Source organism: Chelonoidis abingdonii, chromosome 3 (assembly GCF_003597395.2).
Source record: "Chelonoidis abingdonii isolate Lonesome George chromosome 3, CheloAbing_2.0, whole genome shotgun sequence".
In the NCBI taxonomy this organism is placed as follows: domain Eukaryota; kingdom Metazoa; phylum Chordata; order Testudines; family Testudinidae; genus Chelonoidis; species Chelonoidis abingdonii.
Genome location: NC_133771.1, coordinates 108,639,951 through 108,662,202, shown reverse-complemented (window position 1 = coordinate 108,662,202; position 22,252 = coordinate 108,639,951). Strand labels below are relative to the sequence as shown.

General features: G+C 39.2%; 1 protein-coding gene across 1 annotated transcript in view; it reads left to right on the top strand.

Moving 5' to 3' along the window:
- The window catches only part of MAP3K5 (mitogen-activated protein kinase kinase kinase 5), a 165,180-nt gene that overhangs the window by 94,474 nt on the left and 48,454 nt on the right, over window positions 1–22,252 (top strand). The window contains exons 8-11 of the mRNA XM_032770078.2: window positions 3,786–3,898; window positions 11,177–11,336; window positions 13,561–13,714; window positions 18,934–19,041. Coding sequence (XP_032625969.1) covers window positions 3,786–3,898; window positions 11,177–11,336; window positions 13,561–13,714; window positions 18,934–19,041 — 535 coding nt within the window. The remainder of the gene's footprint in view (window positions 1–3,785; window positions 3,899–11,176; window positions 11,337–13,560; window positions 13,715–18,933; window positions 19,042–22,252) is intronic.

The following is a 22,252-nucleotide window of genomic DNA, read 5'->3' as shown; positions in this document are numbered from 1 at the left end:
GCTCCGGAAATCGACGCTAGCCTCGGATCATGGACGCACACCGCCGAATTAATGTGCTTAGTGTGGCCGTGTGCACTCCACTTTATACAATCTGTTTTACAAAACCAGTTTATGTAAAATCGGACTAATCCCATAGTGTAGACGTACCCGTTGAAAGACATACTACTGTTTGTCCTGTGTGTTGTGTGCCTGGACTGTACTGTCTGACTAATTTGGGGCAGGCACTGAGTTTTTCCTCTGGTTTTGTAGTTTAATACCATACCGAACATACTGAGTGCTGTCACTCAATGAGAATAGATCATTGCTCTGTCTTCCTTCTTTTGTCTGTTGAGCTTTTAGTTGCTAAGAGGAGCACACTAAGGTATCAGCCTCAATTGTAGATTATTGCCATCATCAGCGTCTTTCCTTTCAATTAATTTGTAAATGTACACAATGTGTGCTTAGCTTGTGTGTGTTCTTTATATCAGATTCTAGTTCTGGTCCTATAACCACCAGTTTCCAGGCTTTGTGTGTGTGTGTGTGTGTGTGTATAAGTGCAGTTGAGAATTTAACAGCAAATTTCTTTTTTCTATATTTTCTGTGTACTTTTAGTTCAGGGGGAGTTCATGATAGAAGTATGTTTAAACAATCTCAGTTTTTAAACACCTCTAATACATTACAGATATGTGACTACTACCGAATCTTTAAATGACATTGGAAAGTAAGAATACAGCTCATAACTTTCGATTTTTAGTAAAATTGTCATTCACTAATTCTCTGAGCCATGGCTGAGATTTTTCAAGATTGTCATTTAAATGCCTCCCCTCCTTTTTCTTTGGTGAGCTGAGGTTAAAGTAAATAAAATGATAGACTTTAATATAAAACTGGGCACTATGATGGGCAAAGTGGTATAAATAATATTGAGTTCATTGTTAAATTATTTGCTTTTTCCTCGTTCATTCATAGCTATGAAGAGAGAAGCCGTGAGAGGCTCAAACATAACTAACCTAAGAGCAACCAATAGGTTCAAACTGTTTTTAATTAATCATAATATTTAACACTTAAGGAGCTTTTTAATTCCAGGCATCTTAAAGTGCTTAATTATGTTGAAGTAAGCATTATTATCCCCATTTTACAGATAGGGGAACTGGGACATAGAAGTCAAATGATTTCCCCCAAAATCACAAAGCAAGTCAGTGGCAAAGCTAATTACCTGCCTGTGCATAAAAGAATATTAAACGCTGTCTCACTCTTTGGTTCAGTAGCCCAGGAGGGTCTGTTCTCTAATACATAGTAGTAGAAATGCTGATGATACATCCAGGAAAGAATAGGCAGACTTGTACATAGTGATTTCATTGGAGATGTCACTGTTACTGTAGCTATAGCATTATGTATATTATGACTTATAAAACAGAATTTTGTTCTTTCTGTGAGAGGAAAAAAATGAAATCATATTATTCTGGATGCTTGTGTGTGTGTGTGTGTGTGTGTGTGTGTGTGTGTGTGTGTGTGTGTGTGTGTGTGTGTGTGNGTGTGGGTGATGGAAATTTCTCTGGGGTTGCCTATTGTCCTCTGTGGCTTCCAAAACAGCTAGAAGGAAAATGGATTTTTAATAAAATTAACTGTGTGTGTGTGTGTGTGTGTGTGTGTGTGTGTGTGTGTGTGTGTGTGTGTGTGTGTGTGTGTGTGTGTGTGTGTGTGTGTGTGTTGGTAATCACATTTCCTCTAGCTAAAAGCCAAAGAATCATTTTTGCAACCAGCTAGTAGTGTGAAAAATGTTTGGCCTATTTCAGAGAAATAAAGAGGGAAGGAAGTACCCTTTCTTAACATAAAAGATGGAAAGACATAAACCTTTCCTATAAATATGAGAATAGCGATAACAGGTTAATTAACTTACCCTTTTTTTGTCAGACTGTTGCATTACTGATATTGTAAATCAGATCCGCCGATAAATCAGTCTTTTCTATCCAAATCCTTGCTTTTTTACCTCTCTAATTCAATGTCAGTGCTGTAACATTTTCCTAAACGTTAGCTTTCATTATCTTGGTGGCATTTGTAATTACCTCACTTGACATGGTGTCATAACCTTAGATAAAGATTTTTAAAACCTGACCTCCTGGTTTGCACCTAAAGTTTGCAGATAAAAATAAGTGAGGGTGCAACTTTGTGCTCACAGTTCTGTGTGGGCACAACCAATGATATTTAAAGCTTGCATACATACAGCAGCTGTACACATTTAACTTAAATCAGCTTAGTTAAACTGGTGCAACTCTTGTGTTTGAACCATATCTGTCCAAAAATGGTTATTTCAGTTTAGAATGACAGTACAGTTACAGAAGTAAACTCAGTTATCCTGAGAATTGATCTCTCAGGGTAGGCCAGGGTTAAAACATATTAACAAAGCCGTGTAGTGATATTTTCATTCCCCGTGGGATGTCTTTCCTGTATATAAATAGAAGACGTCAGTTTTCAAGACTTTTACACCAACTCCTACAAGAAGTAGTAACTGCATTCTTTTTTTAAAGTAGCTGCTGTGCTGATTTGGTCCAAACAAGATCTTCCCTTGCTTCCCTTGTCTTGTCCTTTTCCAATCTTTAGGTTCTGGATGGTGGGTGCACCTGTATGGGCAGATTCTCTGCTTAGGTTAATTTACATTTCTTTTGTCTGTGTGCTTTTATCTTGTTTATTGTGTGGGTGTCTCTACATTTTAAACAGATGCATAGCAGCTATCTTCATTTTTAAGAACTAAGAGTGTACGGGTCAAACTTGGGCATATTTAGACAGTGTTGTGTAGAAGAAATGAAATACTGTTTAGAAGTCCAGAGTTGTAGTTACAAACAGGCTTCTATGTTTTTGGAACAACAACAACAAAAATGTTGTTCCCCCTTTCTTATTATTTCATCAGTATTTTTTTTCTCTTTTCCTGTCCATTGTATGATGAAGGTAGCACAAAAAGATCAGTAGAGAAATAAGGATTTCAAAGCAGCTGTAGCACTAAGCAAAGCAAGAAAAAGGCCTGAGTGTGAAATGCTTTATGCCAACCAAGCTATTCATTCTAGTTAATATGAGTTTGGGACTGGTGGGAGGATTTTTTTGTTTATATTTTACTAGAAATGAATGTTTTGCTAGCATGTATTTCCTTCCTCATTTCATTCAGTCTCCCAGTGCAAAAGTAAAGACAGATGATCAAAGTACAGAGCAAATAAGTCTTCATCACTCATCTTGACTTTCAGGGTCTGTTTGCTGATCTCATTAGAGTTCTAGACTGCTCTCTGTAAATCAAGCAGCAAGTTCAACAGGCAAAATTCAACAGTGTTTGCATTTTAAATACTAGTCTTAACATTGTTTTTATTGGTGATGGGGGTTGTAAGTTTGTGTGTGTGTGAGAGAGAGAGAGAGAGAAATGGAAGAAGGATATATAAGTGTTGGAGTCCTAAAAATAAGCAGGAAGCATGAGTGGAGAACAGTATAGTATTTGTATGGATGGTTCTAATAGTACAAATGGAAGCTAAGCACTTATAGTACCTAAAGCTGTAATTATCTCCTTGTTAGATTGCATTATTTAGAATATTATAGAATATTAGGGTTGGAAGGGACCTCAGGAGATCATCTGGTCCAACCCCCTGCTCAAAACAGGACAAAACCCCAAACTTTTTTTTTTTTTTTAACCCCAGGTCCCTAAATGGCCCCCTTGAGGATTGAACTCAGAACCCTGCGTTTGGCAGGCTAATGCTCAAACCACTGAGCTATCCCCCTCTGTTATTGATTAATTTAGAAAGTAAACTTGTGTGTTTGTTTTTTTCTAGGTTCAAGAAGGCATTTGAATCAGAGCCAACATTGCAATCAGGAATTAATTATGCAGTACTCCTACTGGCAGCTGGACACCAGTTTGATACTTCTTTTGAGCTACGGAAAGTTGGTAATTAATAGCTTGCTGATTCACAGGCAAATCAAATCCATGATCTCTCCTCACCCCACCCCCACACTATTATAGGGGAAACAATCTAATGGATGTATTCAGAGTACTTTGATAGTGAGTAATTGAAGACTTCAACTGCCTTTCTTGTTCCAAAGGTTTGGCATTGAGCCTCCCTCATGATCCTGAGTTTAGCACTCTGGTGGAGACCTAGTTCAGTTCTCTGGGCCCTATCTGTTGCTGCCTGGGTAGCAGAGGGTATAGTGACCTTATCACCTGCTCACTTTGCAGTTGACCTGGGAATGAATTTGCTAGTCCCTGATGTGGCATGTTACTACCAGTGTTCGAGGTAAATCACTGTGATACAGGACAGTGGGGACAATGAACTGAAAGTCATCCTAGCAATGGGGAAGATATGCCTTTGACTTCTAGAGGGGTAGGATGGGAGAAAAGAGATTCAATTTCTGTTTGCCTTTTGTCCATTGGTTTAGTTGTACATACCACTTTTATGCTATGATCTTGTAAGATCTAAGGAAATATGCAAAGTCAAGGCTAGCCAAAATAGTACTTGCATATATATTATAATATAGTCTCTGTAGGTGGCAGTCTTCCCTGTCAATCTGTTTAATCAGAGCTTCCTTATCAGGATCTGGATAATGTAAACATCCTATTGGGACATGTGGCCAGGGACTCACTTTCAGGGGCTGCTCCAGGCCCCAGCACGCCAAACGCGTGCTTGGGGCGGCATGCCACGGGGGGGCACTCTGCCGGTCGCCGGGAAGGCAGCAGGCGGCTCCGGTGGTCCACCAAAACCGCGGGACCAGCGGACCGTCCGCAGGCATGCCTGCGGGAGGACCACTGGAGCCACCTGCCACCCTCCCGGCGACGGCAGAGCGTCCCCCCCGTGGCATGCTGCCCTGCTTGGGGCGGTGAAATGTCTAGAGCCGCCCCTGCTCCTTTTCAAATCCATATTAATGGAACAGTCTTGACACATCATTCTAGATAATAAGGTTGGTAGAAAGTAACATTTGATATGATGGAGGCCATTAAATTGTTCTGTATTAAATTCTAGAACATATATACATATAAAATTGTTTCACATGATATGACATTCCATTTTATACCTGCATTTGAAGTGCCAGTGAAATTCTTGCATAGAGGAAAGGATGTTTATACATCTGTTATACAATCTGTTATAAAACTTTTTTTCTCATTTGTACTTCCTAAGACACATGCAAACTCATGCGAAAATGCCATTTTTGTTACTAGGGCTATTTCTTTCTCCACAGAATGTTGCTGAATATTGCTGTAGTGAATCAGTATTCTAGCTAAGCATCAGATAGTGGGGATTTTTTATAGATGCAACATAAACCCATGAATCTACCCACTTTTGGTCATTACATCTCTGATGGTACTTTTCAGAGTTAATTCCACTGTCACAAGAAAGTGTCAACCTGCATAATTTTTATTTTCCTATCTAAAAAGCCTCCCTCAGTTTCAAGTGGAAGTTACTCATAATTAGAGCTGTTCAAAAATCTGCCAGTGGAATAGTTTTCCATCCGAAAAAATGCTAATTGGACAAAACGGAAACATTTTGAATATATTGTCCAAATGTTGATGGGACATTTTTGAAATATTTCATTTCAACAAGATCACATTGTTTTCTTTTTGAATTCACTGGACTTTTCTGTTAAAATTATAATATAAAAGTCAAAACAAAGTAAAAATGAAATGTTTTGTCCTTATTGAAAAGAAATATTTTAGAATATTTAATTTAACAAAATCCCAAGATATTTTGACTTTTCATCTCAATTTGAGATTAAATTTTTTTTTGGAAAAATTTTGGAACTTCCCGTTAGAGGGAAATTCCATTTTTTTCAGCCTCCTCTAGTGGCCTTGGCCAGACATACTCTGCTGTTCCTCACACAGAGACTAACTCGTACAGGTAGAAGAGGGCCCTTTTTAAGAGAGACACCCCCACCTCCCAGCTCAGTATCGGCAACGATAGCATTTTAGAGAAGGGGAGAGTGGGGACAGGGATATTATAGAGACAAGGTGGGTGAGGTAATATTTGTTATCTTCTGTATTTTAAAGATATTACCTCACCCATCTTGTCTCTCTACTGTCTTGGGACTAGGAGGGCTAGAATAACACTGCATACAATATAGGGAAATTATGCTGATGTATTTTTAAGATGATGACATTTTGGAGGATGGAGAATATATGTTGCTGTAGGAATGATGATGTGGATCTTGGGTTATTTTGTGGCATATGGGGATTTGAGGTATTGATTTGGTGTGGTGCACTGTTTAGGGATACCCTAGCTGTTTAGTTTCTTTAGGCATTTTGCCCTCCTGTGACAGTGAGAGCCACTATTAGATTATCACATGTGGTTGTCTCAACTCATGGCTCTCCATGCTCTGGAGTAGATTTTGGGTTGGATTTTTTTATCCATAGCATTGATACAATGCCATCACCTTCTACTCTGAAGTCTGAGTTCTTATGTCCATGACTGTGTGGGAGGCAGAAAAAAAATGTTTTGCCTCCAGCATAGCATCTGCAGATTTTCACTCAGCAACTCTGTTTTGGGTTGTGGACAGCCTGGTTAATATGAGCTATGTTTATTGAGTGATTTATTTGAGTCTCTCCTATTATAAGGCCATTTCTTGATGCACAGACACTTCCACTCTAATCAATTGGTTTTGGACCAAATTGCCTGCATTCCAGGAAGTTAGGGCAATATCTCAAAGGCACAAATGCTAGGCCCTCTCTTCTTAAGTTTTGGCCAGTGTCGCTCACTGACTGTGTTTGGAGAATTTCATAGGACAGCCTGACTTTGAATCCTTGATGCTCATGGTTGGTGAAGATCAATAGGGAAGAACTACACTATCTGCTGTTGGAGTTTGTCAGCATCTTCTTTGAAGAGGGCAAGATGTTCGTCACTCTTAAGAAAGCACTTCTTCAGCCTCTGCTTAAAAACTTTGGTTCTGGCAGTCTTTCCTGTTACCCACCTGTGTCTATTCTTCTCTGTGTTATTAAGATTATTGAAAATGTTGTGACGCATCATCTGCCACAGATAACAATGTCTTCTCTTTTATTCTGTTTTATATAGGTTCAAATACTATCCTCATCACTGTAGTATTTGGGCACCTTCCAGTAGCGCATTAAGCAATGTGACTAACTTCTGTCATGCATTTTTGTTCCCTCATCCTCTCCCCAGTGGGAGAGGTGTGGGCAGTGGAGTATCTTGTTTTGATAGGATTATAGTGTTTTGTTTTTAAATGTACAGTAACTCATCACTTAATGTTGTAGTTATGTTTCTGAAAAATGCAAATGTAAGTGAAATGATGTTAAGCAAATCCAGTTTCTCCATAAGAATTAATGTAAATGGGGAGGTTGGGTTCCAGGGAAAAAAATTTTTGCCAGACAAAAGGCATAGGGAGGCTGTATGTGATTTCAGCTTGAAGCATCTGACTTCCTTGACACTTGTCAGCCAGGCTTCCAAGTTGGGTATGGCACACAGTCCACTTGTTGCATTGGTCAGTAATCTCCTGGAGACAGATAAAGATCAGGTGTCCTTGCTGATACTATCAGAGCTCTCAGCTTCCTTCAATGCCAAAGAAATGTTAATTTGCCTTCAGACTGAAGCAGGACTGGATAGGCTTCAGATTGCTTTATTCTTTTCTTTTGGAGTGAACCCACGGGAATGATGCTGGGAAATTGTTCTGCCCCAAGAGCTCTTTCATGTGGATGGTCTTTGCTGTCAACCTTGTTATGCATATATGAGAACATTAGGAGAGTTAGTCACGAGATGTGTTGAAGTGCTTTCTATTTGCTGATGACGCCCAAATTTATGTCTGCAGCCTGTATAGCCCAAAGAATGTCTGTTTCACTGTCTGGGGGAGATTGGGGCATACATGAGAGCAAGTTTATTGAGAATCAGTTCAGATGAGACTGAGATGATGATCAAGTATCAGAGGGGTAGCTGTGTTAGTCTGGATCTGTAAAAAGCGACAAAGAGTCCTGTGGCACCTTATAGACTAATAAAAGTATTGGAGCATAAGCTTTCTTGGGTGAATACCCACCTGTCAGACGCATGTGGTGAAATGATAATGGTATTTTGGGGAAAGCAACTGCAGGATATAGCAAAATTATATCAGCTATTTTGATAGTGTGTTTTCTGTTACCAGAATTCACAACTTGGGGATCTGATTACATTCCCAATTAGTTTTAGTCGATCAAAAAGCTGCAGTGACCAGAATTGCTTTTTTCACAATCTGTATTAGATCAGAAAGTAGCTTTCTAAAGTTTTCAGTCTATAATTATGGAAGAATAAGTGTTAATGATGAAATGGTCTTATGGAGAATTTTTGTGAGTCTCTTTCACACTTGCTATATTCTGATTTGTAGTTTAACTGTTTTGAATCACAAAATTTAAAGACTTTTGAGACTAAAACACAAAAATGGTGCTTTGAAAGGATGCTTATAATGATTCTCTGCAAGTTATGTGATTTGCATACTCAGATGATGCAGCTGTTGCAAATTATTTAGCTATCTTTGATCTTGCAAAGCAGTTCATTTTATTAATGAGAACACTGCCTTCTTTTTCTTATGCATATAGAATCACAGACAAAAACTGCTTATGATAAATATCTTATTTTCCATACACGCTGCAAACAGATTCCTAATATTGTAAATATAATTTCTGACATGGCATTAATAGGCTCTACATTTTTGCTGATTATTTTTTAAAGCTAATATCTTTTTAACAATGAACTGTGGAAAATGTGCCTTTTTGTACATACGTTGGTAAGCTTGCCCTTCACATAAAGAAAACATTGTCTTGAGTTTAAAAGTTTAGTAAGTGTAAAAGAACATGCACTTGAGTAGAGATGATGAAATCAAAATAATCCCTGCTGTGCATATAAGAGAAATGATGGAAATAGATTATGGTCCTGAGACTGAAATTCACAGGAATGCAATTATCCTTCATTATTCATTTTTTTGTTTACAGAAAATACATATCAATATTACACTGCCATATTTAAGAGCATCACTAAAAGAGAGCACTTATGACTGAGGCAAAAGTGAGTAAATTCATAAGCTTTCAGCATGTCCTAAACATCGATAAATTGGAGGACCTTGAAGGAGATCATTTTTTCCCTTTTCTGTGCTGCTGAGACAGTCCATAGTTTGGGGCCTGGAACCCATGTCGAGCTAATATAAGGCCTGTTTAAATAGTCCATACAAGAAGAGGTCCCATTTTAACCAGTTTTCTTGCACAATGAATACTGAATTAGGCCCACAGGATGAAATCAAGAATTCGTCGGGGTGTGTGTGTGTGTACACAGTACCTATCACAATGGGGCCTGGATTCCTGATTAGGGCCTTGAGGTACTACTGTAATAGAAATAAATGATAGTGGCAAACAGTATACCAGACCAATGTACATTACAACATTAATAGAACTGACATAAAGATATCATGTTCCTCTGAAGTAACGGAGGCCCCAAGCTGTATTACAAAGAAAGGGCTTTACAAAATCCATTGTTAATAGAAATATTTTCATTGTAGGGAAAAAATGTTTAATTCAAAAAGAAAACAGGTAGTTTTGGGTTTGGATTTAAACATTATTCTGCGCTGTGCACTACTCAAATGTGGCAACATCTTGTTAGTAAGAGAGTTCAAAATCCTAAAGACAGACAGATACAATGAGTGTCAAGTATCAGAGGGGTAGCTGTGTTAGTCTGGATCTGTAAAAAGCAACAAAGAGTCCTATGGCACCTTATAGACTAACAGACGTATTGGAGCATAAGCTTTTATGCGTCTGACGAAGTGGGTATTCACCCATGAAAGCTTATGCTCTAATACATCTGTTAGTCTATAAGGTGGCACAGGACTCTTTTTTGCTTTTTACAGACACAATAGTGAAAACTGAGTGTATTTTTTTAAAATGTAAAAATGTTTATATTGTCTAGCATCAGCGATATGCAAAAAGTAAACAGCATAAGAAACGTAAATTAGATTGACCGTAATGTTTGCAGTTTAATAATCTAGGGTCTCGACAGGAGTATCGCAGGAAGCAGAAACAAAGTTATTTGGCAAGCTATGTAGTGGAGTTGAAGAGAGGACAAATTTCACTATAGCTGCAAGATTTCCACTGGAAACACTGAGTCTTTGGAGCAAGGATGGAGAAAGAAGATATGGGTGGGAGAACAAGGGTTGGAGGACTGATATAATGGCTCAAGTGTTGGAAAAAGGAAGGGAGCAATTGTAGTGGGGAAAGGTGGTCTTAACACAGACAATGGAGTTAGAAGCTTTGTCTTCACTAGGAAAAAAAGGTGTGTTCTCACCAAGTGTTTTGGTAATACCTAGTAACTAACAGGAGGTAAAATCCAAGTGATGACAAGGCAATTTGTAGTGTTTGCATGAGTTAATAGGTCAAGGTAAACCCAAGGCTCTCCCACAATCTCTAGTGTTTGCAGAAGGGGGGCACATAAATACTAATGGATGTCTTTTCTTGGGGTAGGACCCACTGCCAAACAAAAGATGCTCACTGCAGGAAGAACCCCACTGGATCACCTCTTCACCCTGCATGGGACCTTGTCTATAAAGGTAAGTTTGGGGCTTTAAACTTGGGGCCTGTAACTCAAAAAACCATAATAGGTGCAGTTTTTAGCATCTGTTAAGTTTTTAAAGTTACATTATATATTTTAAGGCCCCAAATTTACCTTTACAGATGAGGTCCATGCAGGGCCATAGACAATCCAGCTGTGGCTTTGTCCCTACAGTGATTTCCTGATGTTCCTTCCCTGAAGGGCCGACAGGAAGGGAAAAAGAGGTACCTTTAGTACTCATGAAGCTTTGAATGGTTTAAAAACAATATGGTACATGTAATTTCTATCTGAATAATCATAGTGGAAAGTCTAAATTGCTTTTAATAAAGCTCCTTTTAATGATTCCTTTGTTTTACAGATATTTTTTATCAGAGTGTAGCCTTACTGTTTAGTAATTTTCCTTTAGTGTTCAAAGGAGCTTGGTCTCTCTGGGTGTGTTTGGGGTGTGTGGAGGGAGTGGGGAGAGAGTAGTTTATTTTATTGTTTTTCTGTTAATGCCTTTCATTATCAATTTACTATCCTAAAATGGAAACCTACATAATGTTTAGAGCTTCATTTTATGTATTTGTATTCATTGACATACAGTAACTTGAGCAGTGAGAATTGTTGACCTCTATACTGGCCTGCAAATCACTTTACCTTTAATTGTATTCTTATCACTACAGGGGTAAAGATCAGTAGCCTGCTTGGTAAAAAGGGGAATTTGGAGAAGCTGCAGAGTTATTGGGAAGTCGGATTTTTCTTGGGTGCCAGTGTCCTGGCCAATGACCACTTAAGAGTGATCCAGGCTTCAGAAAAGCTATTTAAGCTAAAGGCACCAGCATGGTAAGAGAATGTACAAGATATGATATTTTGAACACCTCTGTATGTTAAAAAAGCTGTTAATTTAGCTATTTGAACTTGTCACACCTTGATACTTACTACTTTTAACAATTTTAAAAAAAAGACTCAAACAATACTTAGAGGTATCTAGGGGTATCTTTTCCTCTGAAAACTGTGTGCATGCATCAAGAAGGGAATATAGCATTTTAAAAACTGATGAATGTGCTTTTCTGAGTGTAAGATCAGGTCAGTGTGTAATTTGTTTTGTTTTCCTTCACATATTTAAAACCACTTGGTATAAAGGAGGCCAACAACAATAAAATTGTAAAGGCAAACAGGAGCTGGTCAAGAATGGATTTTCAGAGAATTTAAATCTTATTGTTAGAGGGGAGAAATACATATGTAATGCAAATTAAATCAAGGAATTTCAAGAGTTGAAACAGCTGCAAGATCTAATAATGCTTCCAATTTCTTGGAGAGACTTCTTCCTACAGCTGATTCCCCCCCCCTCCCGCCCCCAATTCCCTTAATGACTAATTTCTGGAATTATCACAGTGTCAGAACAATAAGAGTGTACTCAAATTTATCTCAGAGAAATCCTTTCTGTGGTTACTAACACATCTAGTTAGGCGGTGTCTTGCCCCTGTATGAGTGGACAGAGGGAGGTAAGGTTCACCTTTTCATCTTCCTTCCCTTTAAGTCCTTGTTCAGAGCCCAGACACATTATGGCCCATTAGCTCAGAGAGCACAGTGACTACTTAGGGCTAGCACACTGCTAGTTCAAGCCTGTACCAAGAGCGGGGAAGGGGTGGAGCTATGCAACACATTCTAATCCGCACCGCATCACCCAGCATAACTGCCCAGGTGCAGGCAGAAGTAAGTACTGCACTTTCTCAAAGGTGATAGAGGAGCCTTGTTGATACACCTCCTCATCACTCCAACATGGGACTGGCCCTTGAAGGGCCCTTGTATTGCCCAATGTGTATCATTATCACAAGTTTAGGCCTGGTCTACGCTGGGGTGGCGGTGAAGGGAGGAGGGATTGATCTAAGTTACGCAACTTCATCTATGTAACTAATGTAGCTGAAGTCGACGTACTTAGATTTACTTCCCACAGTGTCTTCACTGTGGTAAGTTGACGGCTGACATTCCCCCGTTGACTCCGCTTACGCTTTTCGCTCCAGTGAAGTACCAGAGTTGACAGGAGAACACTTAAGGGTCAATTTATGGTGTCTAGACTATTAAGTGTACTTTTCTAGACTACACGCGCTAGATCGACCCCCTCGATCTATCGCTGCCCGTCGATCCAGACCATAATATAGACATGCCCATATAAACTGCCCTTAAAAGAAAACCAAAGTTCCATAATAGCTAAATGGTGGTGACTTTTTCTTTAAGGTTATGCAATCAGGGGCCCATCTTCCTTGGTTGTGCATATTCTATTGCTGTTGTGCTTGTAACACAGCTTTGGGTGGGAGTTTTGAGAGAAGGGTCAAAATGGTACATACAGGTCATTTGTGGATTTGCAACTAATTCATTAATCAGTAATGACGTAATCATAAAATTATATTTGTATGTTTTCCATTTAATGGTGAAAGAGACCATTATAATGAAAGGCTCAGTAAGTATGCCTTAGGAAGCAAACCACAGAAGAGAGAGCCATAGACTGCAGTTAGAAGAGACATTCTGTATTCCAGCAAAGCTGTCGTCTTTTCCACAATATTCTTGAAAGGCTGCCTGGCAGTGTCATTGTTAATGCGAAGGCCCTGAATCCAGAAGCATCGCATTTTAAGGACCTATGCTAAATATCAATCAGAGCAGATGCAGTGTAGAGGATACAATGACACAGAAGGTTAATGCAATGAAATTGCACCTGCGTTACAATTTGAAGTTAGTCATAATTGAAATGAGTTTGATGTGGATTCAGCTTAGTCCCCGGGCAGGAGATTTAGCTACATCACAAAACTATCACAGTTCAGGATAACAGACATACTCAGGATGGAATGGCCCAGAATTTAGGAAAGTTTCAGATTAATTATGTCACTGCCACCGATATCTGGTTCTAAAACAAGGAATCTGTTTATTAAAAGCAATCTTGGATAATCAGAATCTGACTGGCTGTCTTGGCATCTTGATGTTGAATTTTTAAAGTCTGATTAAAGATACAAAAATGATTATTTGCAAACTGTATTAAATTTACTACCTGTATGTGCTTTGCTGTTTGTAGGTACCTCAAGTCTATTGTAGAAACTATTTTGATATATCAGCATTTTAAGAAATTGAATCCAGAACAACATGTTTCCAAACAGGAACTTTTGGACTTTTGGATGGACTTCCTAGTTGAAACCACAAAGACAGATGTGTCTGTAGTTAGATTTCCAGTAAGTGTGCTTTTTATTAACACTGTCACTTAACTTCTAATTGTATTCATTTCCTTTTTGTCACATAGGATGGTTAATAAAAATATCATTTGTTCAGAACTTTTCAGGCAATAAACCATGCTCTCTGAAGAAATATATTTGATCTGTGTAGCACAGTGGTTTTAGTTGATTAAATTCTGTGACAATGGGGTTGCTTGGTCTGTTTTATAGGAAAACAGCAAGGGAAAAGCCAGGGTAAAATTTTATAATTTAGGCTACCTATAATGTTCCAATCTGTGCCAAATGACAACAGATTAATTAAATTACACATTGAGGAAAGGAGTTTTTCTTTCTCTGTCTTATCAGTTGTTAGCAACACATTGTTAGGCTTAGCATATCTGACTCACAATTTATTTCACTTAATGATGTCCACTTGTGCACTGTTTTAGGGACCATAGATAGCCTAGATAGCCAGTACCATACTGTTTATATTATTAGACAGTAATCCACAACCACGCTACATTACATGCATTCAGATATTGCCTAGAAAAATAATTATGAACCCTGCTAGTAATATATTGCTCAGTTACTTTATGCTGAATGGCTACTTTATGACCAGCTAGAGGGTGCAGGATATATGCAATAAAAAGATCCTCGCTACCACTGTTTCCTGTATGCTATGTACCGAGGAAAACTTGTATCTGAGACACTTTGATGTGGAGGCTTTTGACAAATATTGCTTTTTTATTATTTTTAAACGGCAACCAATGTTGTTACCCAAATTCCTGAGAAGTGCAAATTGGCTGTTTTGTACAGCTCTGCAGGCTGCTGCGGATTAGACACAATGTGTAGGTGGTACAATCAATTCCAGGGAAAAATGCACTTTGTAATGCTCAAGAGCAACTGCTCCAGACAACAAGTAGTGACAATGCGGGGCTCTGCAGGGAATCCTATCCTGTCTTTTTTCTGCAAGGAAGGGTTGTGACATGGCCAGGTTTGAGGGAGTTAAAGCAAGAAAATATGCAAATTATTCTTGGCTTCATAACGGACACCCAGGGGAAACCACATCCCTTCCTTATTCTTATCACATGACATAATGAAATATTGAAAACAGGATCTGCCTTCCGGAACTGTCTCAGCCAAACACTCTTATTTTCTTTAAAATTAAAATTGAGAAGATCTGGTCAATAACACAATGCAGCCAAAGGTGAAATGCTGTACCCATACTTGTTCATGTGACTATACTTCTGTCGCTCAGTACAGTCCTCTTCTCACTTACAGCCTGAAAAATGTACATGTACAAGCAAAACTGATCGTGCATTGCATACTCTGGAGAAATGGCAACAAAAGAGAAGAAATGGAAAGGCACTATAGAATTTTTGTCAAAGGTTTATAAATAAATGGTATTTATAAAAAAAATTGAAACTAATTTGTAACACCTCTTCTGTGTAACAATCTTCAGTGCAGATTGCCAATAGGGTCTGGATATAGGAACGTCAGTACCAATGTATTGGCCTCTACCAATTGAACGTACAGAGTAACTCCACAACTGGCAGATGCAGAAAACTGTTATCCTCTGACTAGACACTGGAGGAAGACATGACACACTTTACAAGAATGTTACATATGTAGAAAAATACAGATACTAAAATTCTGCTGCATGCATTTCTTTAGAAACTTAAGGTCCAATTCTGAGATGCTGGAGGCCAGATTTTTATAGGTATTCAGGTGTCTAAAGATGCAGATAGGTGCCTAGTGGGATTTTCAAAAGCACCTAACTTCCATCTGTAGGCCCTGGCATACCTTTAAAATCTGGCACTAAGCTATTCTTGTCACTGTAGCCAACTCATCTATGGGCGGTCAAGCCTAGTGGTTGAAATGAGAGTTCAGCCTATTGGTTAAAGCTGGGTATAGAGTGGGCAGAGTCCAAGAATGAGCCAAGATTCAGTGCCGGAGGGACAGAAGCTGAATGCCAAAGCCGGAGGGTAAACAGGAGTCATAGGGCAGAGGCGAAGCTGAGGATCAGAACTGGAGAAACAGAAGCCAAATGTGAGAGCTGGATGGTCAACGAGAGTCATAAACCAGAGGCAGAGCCAGGGAATCGAAGCCAGAAATCAGAAGCTGGCGGGGAACAGGGGCTGGAGCAGGCAGGGACTGGAACAAGGGCAGGTGGAGGGGTTGAGCAGCCACTGATGTGCTGTGGGGCTAAGCTTAAAAGCAGGGCTGCTAAACCAGCAGCCAGTCAGGGGTTGTGGCCATTCTGCCAGCTCCATCTGGGCTCATTGGTTGCCTAGCAGCAGTTAGTCTGGGAGCAGGCCAAGAGCTGGTCCTTGTTGCTCTGGCCCCTGCTAGTTAGCTGGCAGTTGTGGAGTGCCACCAACTATGATTGACACCTATAGAAATATATGGAGTGTAGATCTTGAACCATTGGGAATTTCCAATAATTTCTATTTGAGTGGTTTAAAATTTTTTTTTAAGCAACTAAGAGAATTCTTGATGGGCTCCAAGACCTGGACATGAGAGGGTAATCTGACTCTGACCTTTTATAGCTACGCTGCAGAGTTTGTGAATGCTGAGCTGAAGGTTGTGGCTTTTATCTCTGCTTCTCCAGTCTAGTCACACAGAGCCCTGCGATATCATTTTGTTGCAGACAGAGCTTCCAGATTTTGGAAATCAATAAGTTTAGTATTTATTTACAAAAACAGTTTAAAAATTCTTATTTAAAAGTAAAGTATAGAAATCAAGTGCAAAAAACACAATACATTGATACATGCTGATTTTAAAGTATGTGGGAAGGGGGTTTGGAGGCAGGTGTTTTAGGTACAAGAATTAATTTATGCTGTTCTCTAACTTGATTTCCTTTCTATTTAAATAAATATCTTGACATATTCTGACAGTTTTTTAGGGGAAATAATTTATAATATCAGTTCAGAATAAATGGAAATGCAGTAACCTTTCCCCTAATTAAATACAAACATTTACAGACTGAAACAGAAAACCTTACATGCAGTAAACATAGACTTAAAGGCTTTTGGAGGTTGTTTTTTTTTCTGGAAATCAGATTTAAATATAGAATACTATCAAAAGACAATAATATCAGTCTTTACCAAATGTCTACAAATGCTAAACTGTGCCAACTTTTTCCTTTAAGGGCCTGAAGTAAGATGGGTAGTGCCCTACCAAATTCACGGTCCATTATGGTCAATTACATGGTCATAGGATTTTTTAAAAAGTAAATTTCATGATTTCAGATATTTTAAACCTGAAATTTCATGGTGTTGTAACTGTAGGGGTCCTGACCAATTCTGAAGGCAGCAGCAGAAATAAGGGTGGCATGGTATGGTATTGCCATCCTGAGTTTTGCGCTCCTGCTGGTGGAGCACTGCCTTCAGAGCTGGTTGCCCAGCCAGGAGCCGCTGCTCTCCGTCCATCCGACTCTGAAAGCAGCATAGAAGTAATGGTGGCAATACTGTGACCCTCCTACAATAACCTTGCGACACCCCCACAACCCTCTTTGGGGTCTGGATCCCCATTTTGAGAAATGCTGGTCTCCATGAAATCTGTATAGTACAGGGTAAAAGTATTCAAAAGACCATATTTAGTAGAATCATAGAAGATTAGGGTTCGAAGAGACCTCAAGAGGTCATGTAGTCCGACCCCCTACTCAAAGCAGGACCAACCCCAACTAAATCATCTCAGCGAGGGCTTTGTCAAGCCGGACCTTAAAAACCTTTAAGGAGGTTTCATGGGGTAGACCAGATTTCATGGTCTCAGATGTGTTTTTCATGGCCATGAATATGGTAGGGCCCTAAAGATGGGCCATCAGCTGCTTTTGGCTAAGCATTTTTGATGTAGTATAGCACAACAGTATACTAGGTGGCTAGGCTAAATCAAATCTTGCTGCACTGAATTCCATCTCCTCTCGATTAATCTTCCAAATTCTGCTCTCACATATTCCAAGAATTGTTCCACTATCTGTTGTGGTCAGCATGTGGCCCCTTGGATGCTGTTAGCTCCAATGGAACCATTCCCTCCCATCCAGTTCTATAGTTACTACTCACAGTGGTCTGACTTAAAAGCAATTCAGTCTAGCTCCAGAGTGAAGAATTTTCTGTTTTCTCTCTGATGAGCTTTCCAACTGCTCCTTTCCTAACCCTAACTGCAAACAAAGGCACAAACTGAGCAATTCCATGCACTGCTACAGACTAGGGGCCGAATGGTTAGGCAACAGTTCTGCGGAACAGAGGTTACAGTGGACGAGAAACTGGATATGAGTCGACAGTGTGCCCTTGTTGCCAAGAAGGCTGAGGGCATTTTGGGCTGTATAAGTAGGGACATTGCTAGCAGATCAAGGGATGTGATCATTCCCTGCTATTCGACATTGTTGAGGCCTCATCTGGAGTACTGTGTCCAGTTTTGGCCCCCACACTACAAGAAGGGTGTGAAAAAATTGGAAAGAGTCTAGCGGAGGGCAACAAAAATGATTAGGAGGCTGGAGCACATGATTTATGAGGAGTGGCTGAGGGAACTGGGATTGTTTAGTCTGCAGAAGAGAAGAATGAGGGGGATTTGATAGCTGCTTTCAACTATCTGAAAGAGGGTTCCAAAGAGGATGGAACTTGGCTGTTCTCAGTGGTGGCAGATGACAGTACAAGGAGTAATGGTCTCAAGTTGCAGTGTGGGAGGTTTAGGTTGGATATTAGGAAAAACTTTTTCACTGGGAGGGCGGTGAAGCACTGGAATGGGTTACCTAGTGAGGTAGTGGAATCTCCTTCCTTAGAGGTTTTTAAGGTCAGTCTTGACAAAGCCCTGGCTGGGATGATTTAGTTGGGGATTGTCCTGCTTTGAGCAGGGGGTTGGACTAGATGACCTCCTGAGGTCCCTTCCAGCCCTGATATTCTATGATTCTATGATCCTCAAACTGCCTCCACTGGGTCCAAAAACCTACCATGTTACAGAGGTTGCTCAACACCTGGCAGTAGGCAATGAAGGTACTCAGAACCTTGTTGAATCAGGAGTACCATGTGATCATATCTGTAGTGGAGAAAGGCGGATTATAGAAAAACTAAATTTAAACTAGAATTTCAGACAATAGGCTAGTGTGATCATTTTACACATTTTTATCTTTTCCCCTTGTGATTCCTAATGTGCTAGGACTTTAGACATGTTTTCAGTTGATCACAATGCTTTTTACATTTCATAAACCTTTTAATGACCTTTAATTCCTTCTCCCCCCCAAGGTTTTAATATTAGAACCAACAAAAATTTACCAGCCTTCATATCTGTCCATCAATAGCGAGGCAGAGGAGAAGACCATATCTATCTGGCACGTCCTACCTGATGACAAGGTAAACTACTGCACTTGTTTTAGAATGAGAAATGTAAATAATGAATTGTACCTTATGGTCTCTGAATCATGTAAGTAACATAAATCCTGTAACTATAGACTTCTTACAGTTGTCTATCCAAAACTTACCTGTGGTATATAAGAAATATCTTTATTTACTTACATTGTTGGGCATTGCTTATTTTGCAGACAGTGTTTCATTGTTAAGTGTTTTTTCCATGATCTCTTTTATGATTTAAAAAAAATGTTAAATTTATAATCTTATTTCAGAAGGCTTGATTTAAATATATAGTGCACAAAGATTCAGTAGCACATTACTGAAAGTTTGGCTTTTAAAATATATGTACAACACACCAGTAATATTGTAATATAAATCTTTTTCTAGATGGAACTTTCCTCTGTTTTTTCCCTCTGGTGTTACCCAAACCCATGTTATAGTTTTGAAACGTGCTTAAAAGAATTATAACTTTTGAAATATGGGTTCTTTCAAATGGGACAGTTTCACCAGAATGGCTTACCTGTGTCATTGTGAGTATTGGACCCTCAGTAATGCACTGAGAGTATCAAAAATGCCCCTAGCTGGCACTCACTGGTTTATATTGTAGCCTGGTGTGGACCCTGTAAATATGATGGCAGAGGAAATAAAGATCATTGTTTTGAATAGTTGTGCAGGAAGTCAGGAACTTAAAAGGGAAATTGATCAAAGAAAATAGATGTTTAGGAGACTGAGAAGCTGAGAAAACATGGTTAAAGATATGGAAACTTGGAAGCTGATATTTGGAAAGAGAGTGAGTCTGAAGGAGCTTTGGAGACGAAGAGTGAAGTGAGGCGTAGATGGAGGAATTACTGCATCCAGGGATACTTGGAAGGAAACAGTAGAGTGGTGGGGGTTGGGACAGCCAGGAAGTTTTGGAAGCAGGAAGAAAGAAAGGAGCCTGGGAGATGTGGAAGAGGGGAGAGAAGAAGGCATAGGGCATGAGTGTGTTCAGGGAGATGTGCAACCAGAAAAATGTTACAAATGATTTCTCAGCTCCCAAGAACCAAAACAGTCGTTATCATTTCTTTTCTGATGACTTTTCTTCAGTTACAGGGTATGGTAAAGGGGAATTGTTTCCTGGAATCAGTCTGTCATGTGCCTTTTACACTTACAATAGAAACATTTCTGATATGCATCTTTTTCGCTATTTTCTATTTCTACTCGTCCTCCTTTGAACAATGTATGTGGAACACAATGAGCAATAGCACTTGGGCTTTTTCTTGGGGAAAATGGACCGTGGGGAAAAGGAGGTAGGTAATAGCAGTAATAGGACATTTGGAAGACAAATTGAAATGCAGTCTAAACTGTGTCCAGGTCAATGAATTCCTGTTCATATGTGATCAGCTTTGATCAGAATCATTCACAATAGTCTCAGATTATCAAACAAACATACATACATATATTGCCTTAGCTGCTGAACACAAACCAAAATATATTTGCCACACATTGTAAATAATGTCATATGTTGGTGCTGCAACAGAAACCCTGATACCATAAAACATCTGCTCTGGAAGAATGCTATAGGGCATTTCACATTTGGAATTATCTCACAACCCATAAGTGCATGATTAATAATTCACTCCCAGACAATCCACTTCTCTCTGTTTGGTGGCTTATCTCTCATACCATAAATATAAAGCATGATTATTACTCTGAACTCTCCAAATCCCCTCATACTTGCTCAAATATTCTGTAGTGTATTAATAACTGAACGTGCATCATTCATTACTGGACAAAATTTCTTCATAGCTGTTTGGTCAACATTCCTTGATTTCTATAGATATCTTTTTAAACTTTCATGAACCTCAGTCATTCTCTTTCCTCCTGTACTCTGTCAAAATGAAAACAACGAGGAGTCCTTGTGGCACCTTAGAGACTAACAAATTTATTTGGGCATAAGCTTTGAAGCAAATGCTCACCAGCAACTACACACCACACAAGAAAAACACTAACCCAGGAACCAATCCCTGCAACAATCCGCATTGCCAACTCTCTCCACATATTTATTCAAGGGATACTATCATAGGACCTAACCACATCAGCCACACCATCAGGGGCTTGTTCACCTGCACATTTACCAATGTGATATATGCCATCATGTGCCAGCAAAGCCCCTCTGCCATATACATTGGACAAACCGGACAGTCTCTACGCAAATGAATAAATGGACACAAATCAGACATCAAGAATTGTAACATTCAAAAACCAGTAAGAGAACACTTCAGTCTGCCTGGACACTCAGTAACAGACTTAAAAGTGGCAATTCTTCAACAAAAAAATTCAAAAACAGATTTCAATGGGAAACTGCAGAACTGAAATTAATTTGCAAACTTGACACCATCAAATTAGGCCTGAATAAAGACTGGGAGTGGCTGGGTCACTACAAAAAATGTTTTTTCCTCTGTTGATACTTGCACCTTCTTGTCAACTGTTGGAAATGGGCCACATCTGCCCTAAATGAATTGTCCTCATTAGGACTGATCCTCCTCTCGGTAATGCAACTCCCATCTTTTCATGTTCTGTATATTTATACCTGCCTACTGTATTTCCCACTCCATGCATCTGATGAAGTGGATTATAGCCCACGAAAGCTTATGCCCAAATAAATTCATTAGTCTCTAAGGTGCCACAAGGACTCCTTGTAGTTTTTGCTGATACAGACTAACATGGCTACTCCTCTGAAATCTGTCAGAATATTAATTCATGTCATTGTAGGTCAAAATATGGGCTCCTTACTCCCATCAGTGAGGAATTAATTAGATTCACTGCAGTTAGTGGAACTGTCTATAAATATTTCAAGACAAAAATCTAGGATAGTGAAGACAGAGAGTATGCATCAGCAACTTAAAGATAAGTAACATTGCAAGGATGTTGTAATTTTCCCATGACTAAGCATTACAAACCCAGTATATTCAGAAGGAAGGCTATATTTAAAAGAAATTCAGTCATGTTAGGAATGGAAATGTACAATTAGGGTACACAAACAACCTTAACTCTACCCTATAGTGACATCATGCAATAACCATTAGATTATGGTTAAGGAACAGTGCTTAGTGTTTTGGCCACAGATAAAATGAAACTGATTTTTAAAGATTTTTCCCTCTATATGAGAAATTTGAAGAGTGTGTGATTCCATTATTGATATTATTTAGAACAAAGAAGACTAACACATGCT